This window comes from Hermetia illucens, chromosome 1, assembly GCF_905115235.1.
Source record: "Hermetia illucens chromosome 1, iHerIll2.2.curated.20191125, whole genome shotgun sequence".
NCBI lineage: Eukaryota > Metazoa > Arthropoda > Insecta > Diptera > Stratiomyidae > Hermetia > Hermetia illucens.
Genome location: NC_051849.1, coordinates 55,350,212 through 55,359,091, shown reverse-complemented (window position 1 = coordinate 55,359,091; position 8,880 = coordinate 55,350,212). Strand labels below are relative to the sequence as shown.

At 43.8% G+C, this 8,880-nt stretch overlaps 1 protein-coding gene across 1 annotated transcript in view; it reads left to right on the top strand.

Moving 5' to 3' along the window:
* Positions 1-401: 401 nt before the first annotated feature.
* Positions 402-8,880, top strand: part of LOC119661621 (putative vitellogenin receptor) — a 30,169-nt gene continuing 21,690 nt past the window's right edge. Inside the window, exons 1-3 of the mRNA XM_038071041.1 lie at positions 402-633; positions 701-882; positions 1,135-1,518. Coding sequence (XP_037926969.1) covers positions 705-882; positions 1,135-1,518 — 562 coding nt within the window. The 5' untranslated portion in view covers positions 402-633; positions 701-704. The remainder of the gene's footprint in view (positions 634-700; positions 883-1,134; positions 1,519-8,880) is intronic.

Sequence of the window (8,880 nt, the reverse complement as noted above, 5' to 3'; positions counted from 1 at the left end):
AGACCCTAACAGTGGTGAAGAATATATCTACGTAGGATATTGTTACCATAGTTTCTAGGAAAAATGTTTTTGTACTTCGTTCAGCTGCAGAATATACGCTTTGAAAAATATTCAGTTGTCAAGCCAATGTGGACCAATATTTCACCTTCAAGTCCGAGAGCTCATTCAAATGCTGATTAAGGCAAAGAATAGTCGCGATAAGAATATGGAAATAAACGTGAATTTAATTCTCGCGAAATTGTTGACACAAAAAAAAAATGTCGGTGATCCACCTACTCATATGCAAGTGCATGATCCCAGAGCCATGCGTTACCATTATCGAATATCACTCGGCTTTAATTTAATTTTCGAGGTCTTCCAAAATAAGTCCAGACACTGAAGTTGTCTCTCACTCCACACTCTCAACTCAACAACTTTCCCCTACACTTCCAGCAGTGAAATTCAGTGTACACACCCTCAAACCCAATAAAACGAATCTTGTCTAACAAACAATTAGTAACTGTAAATAATAATAATAGTTTATTCTATGTACACTGGGTGAATTGATAAGGAAGCGAAGGTTAATTTCGGACAGTGCTAGAACCAGTCTTACTGCAACCGGAGAGTACTAAGCAGACTCAGTCTCCGGCAAGTGTAAGTTCCGAAAGGATATTTTTGCCATGTGCTGAATGAATTTTTCTTCTTTTTCTGGGAATTCTAGAATTATGTCCTTTATTCGAGTGTTCTTCGTCCTTAGTGTAGTATTGGTGTATCAAGCGGTCAGCGGAAAAGTGTGCGATGATTCTAATGAATTTCGTTGTAAGGACGGATCGTGCATTAGTGTCGATAATGTGTGCAATGGACGGGTAGATTGTCTAGATCATTCTGATGAACTGAATTGCGGTAAGTTGTTCCGTTACTTTCTTTAAACTCTAAAAACGTAAGAAAGCATTTATGGGAACGATTTGAAATTCTCAATGACTCCCTGGAATCACATGGTTTTTTAAGGCGTTTCAATACCACAAGGATCTCCTTCTGTTGGGAAATATTTGAAATATTTTGGAAGTCAGTCCTATAAATAAAGGTTTTCGTAACCTTTTCCTAACCTGTGCAAAACCTTACATGTACTAACAGTTCTCCCTTCCATTTTTACAGTTGATAAAACATGTCTTAATCCTGAATGGTTTCTATGCGCCGACAACAGAACGTGTCTCTCACATAAATTCGTATGTGATGGTCATGAAAATTGTCCGATTGGCGATGATGAAAAAGGATGCGGCACAGTTCCAGAAAAACGTCCTGGCGCCCATTGCTCCAAGTATGAGTACACGTGTGACGACAAAACATGTATAGCATTGGGCCTACAGTGCGATGGAAAGAAAGATTGCGCAGATGGGTCCGATGAAAGCAGCGGTTGTGGGAAATTGGAGAAAGACTGTCCAGGATATTTTTGCAAGAACAAAAAGTGCTTAACCGACCCAGCCTGGGTCTGTGATGACCAGGATGATTGCGGCGATGGAAGCGATGAGGATGGATGTTGTAAGTATATATTCATGTCGTAGTTAATCATGACCTACCCTTTGCCTCGCTAGTCGATAGGTCAGGGAAAGTTGCATTGATAAGAAAGTTGCGCGTTCAGTCCAAGACCAGGCTTCCTTATCTCTTTGATTTCTAGTCAAAATATTACGACACTTCATATCAATCGCCTAGAACTTTATACGTTTTATAAGACGGGAACTAATTAACATTAATAGCAACGATTAAAATTAACGCGAAAATCGCTTCTAAATGACATTGTTTTATTAATTATTTATACGGCAATTAATTTTCAATAAAATAACTGAAGCTAATCATTCCAAAATACATTTCAGCTTGACCTATATTGCAATACGTTACAACGAAAAAAAAATACTATAATTTTGTTGTATTAAAATGATGCTGTTCCAAAGTGAATTATAAATGTGATCCCGGACTTAACACTTATTAACATCGATCTGCTTATTATAATATTATTTGAGCTTACGTTTCTCCAGTTTGCAACAGTATGGTATATTGAGTACTCAATGGTTTAAACCATTTCCTATTTTCTTATTTCTTCTCCCCAAAGAATCAGCACACATCATTACATCATGGTTTTCCCGTGCTGTTCGTCCTTGAAAGTATAGACGGTATTGTAGAGTTAACAATGCATTTCCTTCATCATATGCTTGAACGATGTGCCTTAGATCCCACCCTGGCGGTCATAATGTCACCTCTAAGAAGCGGAAAGGTGTTCAATTATAGCTCTTGGAGCCTTGGACTTGCTTATGTCCTTTTGAGCTTAAAAAGAGCTATAAGAGCAGAGCTACCTCAACCATTAGTGAATATTGACCCTCCAGATCCGCCAGCACCTAAGTACAGCTCAACTGAAATGTTCTATTGAGGTGTATGCCTCTGTACTACCCAGGCTCTAAAATGTGGAGTATTCCGTTGGAGACTAGCTCCTATTGCTCCTATTGCGCAACTATAAAACAAGTTGGGAAACCGGAAGCTCGGCGGTTCAGGTATGAAAGGTTTTGTTTCTTTCTTCTGTGAGTATATTTGAATACAGAACTATCCCATTTGTGCGTAGCCCGTTATGTATATGCATTTACCATGTCAGACTACTCACTTTAGTGTGATATTGATATTTGGTTGCAGCAAATTTTTAGGTAATTACCTATTTATTTTTAATTATTATTTAATACATTTAGTGGTAATATGAAATTATGTAAAAGAGACGTCGAGTGTATTTCGGACTGTTCGCGGTCACAGCTGGAGACAGAACCCCGGTTCGTCTCCATGCGGTCCTTCTGCCCCCAACCAACGGCACATTCTCACCGCTAGCTCTCCACCCTCGTGGCGAGTTCTAAAAAACGTGGAGAGTTTCGGTGCGCCATCTATCCGCTCGTATTCGTTACATGGCCCCGTTAAATAAGTGATTACTTTCGACCCCAGAAGTCTCCGCCTTGCTATGAAAAGTACTAACCGAGACCTTCCATTTGATACCCCACATGCCTATATTTGGTGAATAAAAATTTACACCCTCCTTCTGCACGAAAATTCGACGTAAAAGGATGTAACTCACTGAATGCGTGAGTGTTCACAGTTCCTACCTTTCCACCAAATTTGGTATCAATCGCTGCTACAGTCTCCGAGAAAAATGCGTGTGACGGACAGACAGACGGACATAGTTTTGGCTAACGAAGGAGGGTCAGGCTCGGTTGTAGACCTGACCTTTGTGAGCCCTGCGCTGACGCGAGGTATGTCCTGGTGTGTCAGTGAACGATACACCCACAGCGATCACCAGGCAGTCTTCTTTGAGACATATGTCGAGCCACAAAATCGTTATGGGACGATTCGGAGGCCGTTCATCTCCGCAGATCACGTGTCCCACCCTCTTGCTAAAAATCATCCAGGGGTTATTCCCCCCAGCAAGAGGAGAGCACCGACACATTCCAACCACCTCTCAATGTGACGGCAATCCCGCCAGTCACCAGTTGGATATCTGCGGTAGAATAGGAGACAATAAAGCACCGAGCCTGGACGGAGTACCGAATAAGGCCCTTAAGCTTGCCGTGAAATCCAGACCGGACATGTTCGCTGAGTTGTTCAAAGCGTGCATGTCCGAGGGGATATTTCCAGCGGCAGAAGTTGGTACTTCTGCGTAAGCCTGGTAAACCTCCAGGTGAACCATCCTCATACCGACCCATATGTCTCCTGGACACGGTGAGGAAAATGCTAGAGCGGGTAATCTATAATAGATTACTCCCGGTTGTTGAGAGCCAAGGCGGCCTTTCGGATTGGCAATATGGGTTCCGTAAAGCCAGATCAACCATTGATGCCATCATATTGGTTACTGGCTTGGCCGAAGATGTAATTCACGGAAAGGGTAGAACCAGCAAATATTGCGTGGTAGTAACCCTGGATGTGAAAAATGCATTCAATTCGGACAATGTAATCTAATACGCAAATTTTTAACGAAGGTTGGTATTCCCGCCTATCTCGCTGCTATCGTCGATAGTTATTTAACTGAAAAGAGGCTCTGGCATGACACCCATGACGGACCCCAGGAGTACGTTGTTTTCTCGGGTGTCCCGCAGGGCTCCGTATTGGGCCCACTGCTGTGGAACATCATGTACAACGATGTACTTAATCTTCCCCTTCCGGGGGAAGCCACAGTGGTGGGTTACGCTGACGACGTAGCGCTTGTTGTTCTCGCAAAGCATCTCGAAGATGCTGACTTATACTCAAGCGAGGCAATCGGTGCTGTTAAAAGTTGGCTAAAGAGCTCTGGTCTAACACTTGTGGAAGAAAAAACAGAACGGTCCTCATCACTAAGCGCCGGAAGAGAAATTACGCCTGTATTAGGATCGGGAATCATATCATCACTTCGAAGCCGGCCATCAAATACTTGGGGGTGGTGATAGACAGGAAGCTTAGCTATAAGCAACATGTGCGGTATTTTTGCGACAAATCATCAACTGCAAGTATGGCCCTGGTAAGGATGATGCCGAACGTGGGAGGGCCACGGCATACCTCTAGGTTGCTTATAGCCAGGGTGGCGACCTCAATCATGCTCTATGCAACCCCAGTTAAGAGGGAGGCGTTGCGGATGTCAGGGAACGCTACGAAACTGAGTTCACTCTACAGGAGGACAGCCCTAAGGGTATGCTCTGCCTTCAGGACTGTATCAGATGATGCAGCATTCGTCATCTCTGGAATGATCAGATGGCAAACATATACAATGCGAAACCAACCCCTTCCTCATCGCGGACGAAGAAGACTGAGAGGGAAGTAAACAGAGGGCAAGAGCGGTGGGAACGCTCAGAAAGGGTCGGTGGACTCACAGGCTCATTCCTGCCATTAAGGAGTGGTTGGAGAGACGACACGGTGAGATTAATTATAATCTCATCCAGTTTCTCACGGGGCAAGGGGGATATCTCCAATACCTTCACAGGTTTAAATTGGACCCAGAGAATGTATTCTTCCACTGTCCGAGATTTGTAGAAGAAAGGATGAATCTAGAGCAGACTCTAGGGGAGGTGCTGGTACCAGAAAATCTAGCATATCGAGAGAATTGGGATGCGGTCAACTGCATGATCCCATCTATCCAAAATAAACTGCGAAAAGCAAAGGAGAGGAGAAAAACCCGGTCACGTGCGACGCGTATAGAAGAAAGGTGACAAAGCTAGAGTGAGCTGACTGCGCCCCGTGATGTAATACCTGATGGTGGTTCCGCGGGGCAAGGAGGGAGTCGGGGGTGATTTTAGTGGGTAAAAATCCCACACGCTGGTGTGTGGAAACTTACGGTGCAGGGGCTCGGAACCCAAGTACCAGCGGCTTTTGGGAGTGAGCAAGCGGGCTCCCGGTCGTCGATATCCCTCGACCGCAGTGCCTCGATGGTGGACAACTTGGTTGGATATGGAGAAGGAAGTGTTCAAGCGAAGTACGACCTTACCGAGAACACCAGTAACCAGACCAAACAAAGATGAACTGAAGGCAGATTATTGGACGACAAAAATCGTAATAACACCCACCCCATATGTTCAAGATGCGCGACAGCAAGAGGTACTCCATGAACAAGGAAGGGATCCATTTAAAAGAAGCTCGTCAACTTTGAGATCTCCACCATTACCAAAGACGATGAAGGATAAAGTATAGGCAAGGTCAATAAACGCCAAAAGTGAAGGAGCATATAAAAGCAGTAACCCTGCCGGGGTTTATAGGGAGCAGAGTCTCGATCCGGAGGTTACCCAGCTTGGGGCAAAAATAGTTGAGCTGTCCCAGTTTATCAAGGACAAGCACAACGTCCACCAAGCCATAAAGAATATGGTTAGGGCTATTAGAGTCCCTACAATAGATAGCAGATGGAGGAAAAGAATAACAAGGACACACCGAACCCCGGCGTGCCAACAGTGTCACAAGCGATCCAAGTGATACCTAACCGTACTGTTATCGAATCACAGCGAAATAAACGAGTACGTGAAAAAAGGGGGATCCTATAAATAATCAGCAGGCGCCTAAGAGAAAAAAAGGTGGACAGGACATTCTGAAAACCAGCGCCAACAGCTCAGAAGGAGGAAAGCGTAGAACGAATGTAGGAAACTCGACCAACGTTGTGAAGCCCAAGACGAACGAAAACGATGGATGGACTAAAGTTACCAACAAAAAAGCGTAACGAAAAGCAAAAGTGCGAACTCCGCCAGCTGCGATTGTTATCTTCAGTAAGGGCAATCTGTCCTACACGGAGATACTCAAAAACGTAAAAGCTGATCCCGACCTAAAAGGGGATCTCATGTTCGAGCTGAAAAGTTCCAGCGTAGGCAAAACTGATGACTTTCGCACTCAAGTGAAAAACTCGCCTATGGTGGCACTCAAATGGCCAAGTACCAGCGGAGGCAGAGCAGATATTGTTAGCTGTCGGAAGGGTTCGGATTGGATGGGTGGTGTGCCATTTATGATAAGAGAGCAAACTTCACTTAAGAGGTTCTTTAAATGCCTCATGTTTGGACAGTTCGCGAAGGCATTCAATAGCAGCATTGATCAATCCGATTGATGCAGAAGGTATGTGGAGAAAGGCCATATTGCCAGATTATGCAATAAGGACCCCAAATGCTTATTGTGCGAAGTAAAAGAGGGACAGGATTACCGGCATATTGCCGGAAGTGGTAAATGTCCGGAATTTAGGAAAGCTCTCACTGCAATGAGAAAATGAGGTCTATTCAAATAAACCTGAATCATTGCAGGGTCACTCAGGATTTACTTGAGCAGACCACGTTCGAATCTGAGATGGAAATTGTCATCATAAGTGAACGGTATAGAAACCGTCACAGTGGCATATGGGTCACGGATTCGACTGGTGGCGCGGCGATATGGGCTTGCAATCGACAGGCCATACAATGTATTGCAAGTCAGGCGGCCAGCCGCTTTGTGTGGGCGGAAATAAGTGGTGTATATGTATACAGCTACTACCCCCCCAACAAGTTTAACACTGCTTGCTAATCTTGTTCTCGACGCATGAGGACGAAGTCCAAAGGTGATTGCTTGTGATTTCAATGCTTTGTCAGACTATTCACTTTAGTGTGATTCTGGCATTCTAAACTTTAAAATGCAAGAAATTTGCACAAAAGTGACAAATTTGACATATTATAACTCTGTTAGTAATAGTGCGATTTTCTTCGAACTTATTATTATTGTGCTCTATAGTATAGCCTATATTACTACGAAAGTTGATGATGCTAAGAGAAAGGTAAGGGTGTTGCCAATCAAAATCATAATCAAAAAATCAAAATCATTTGTCTAACTTCCATGAGCGGAAAATCGTCCATTGACGCGAGGCATTATCTGGATGACAGGGAACAAACAAACAAGCCGAAAACTAAAAGCTCAGCGCTTCAGGTTGTTCATTTTTTGTGTAACAATATTTGGGTACATGATAGTTCGTAGTGTATACACGTTGATATTCAATTCGATGTGGTCTTGACATTTTATCTTTTAGGAAGCAATGATTTGACGCGAAAAAGCCAACTTTGGCCTACTATCATCATCATGAACGGCACAATAACCGGTATCCCGTTTAGGCCTGTCTTAATAAGAAACTCCAGACTTCCTAGTTTTGCGCCGATTACCACCAATTTTCTAAAAGCTGTCTGACGTGCTGGCCTACACCATCTGTCATGTTCTATTTTTCTACTATAGACCTTACGGGCTCGGTCAGCTATGTTGCGGAAGGACTGCAAGGAGATTTCCCAACGCAACAAATAAAAGCAAAGCTCATCCCTGTCAGAAGCTAGTCGACCAGATAAATGGGACCGTTCGGAATGCGGTTATAAACTGGTCACTCGAAAAATCGTGGCTCTGCGAAATCTTGCTAATTATATATCAAACAGATGGAATGCATTACACGGCATTATGCTCTACGCATCCCTTTCAGGTTGGTGACAACAGCGTGGAAAGCGCCGAGGATAGACTACCGGTTGTTGCGCCATTGACGATGATGATGATGATCACGTGGCCACCATATATTTCGTCTTGCCTTCATTGATGTGCAGCCAAAGATTTCGCGCCGCTTGCTCGATCTGTATGAAGGCAATTTGGCTCGGGTTGTTCTTCTCATGATTTCGATATCGTTAGCATAGGCCACCCAACTACTGGACTTAAAGAGGATGGTGCCTCTCGTATTTATCTCACCATCACGGATTACTTTTTTCAGGGCCAGGTTAAAGAGGACGCATGATAGGGCATACCCTTGTCTTAGACCGTTGTTGATGTGAAGTGATCCTACTACTTTTATCTGGCCTCGCATATTGGTCAGGGTCAGCATAGTTAGCCTTATCAATTTTGTTGTGATACCTAATTCCCTCATGGCTGTGTACAGTTTTACCCTAGCTATGCTATCAGAGGCGGCTTTAAAGTCGATGAAAATATAGTGCAACTGATGGCCATATTCCGGCAGTTTTTCAATCGCCTGCCGGAAGTAGAATATCTGATCTGTTGCTGATTTGCCGGAGTGAAGTTTCTTTGATATGGACCAACGGTGTTCTGGGCTTATCATTCTATCCAGTCCAACAAGATAGCGGAGTATATCTTATAGATGGTACTCAACAACGTGATGCCTCTATAATTGCTGCACTGCGTGATATCCCCTTTTATGTATGAGACAGATAATATCTCGGTCTCAGTCGTCAGGCATTAATTCGTAATCCCACACCTTAAGCATAAGTTGGTGAACCGCTTGGTGTAATTGGTCGCCTCCATATTTAATCAGTTTGGTTGTAATTCCATCGGTTCCTGGTGACTTATGACTTTTAAGCCTTAAATGGATTGCACGGACTATTTCTTCCATGTGTGGTATCAGCATTTGTCCATCATCTTCAATTG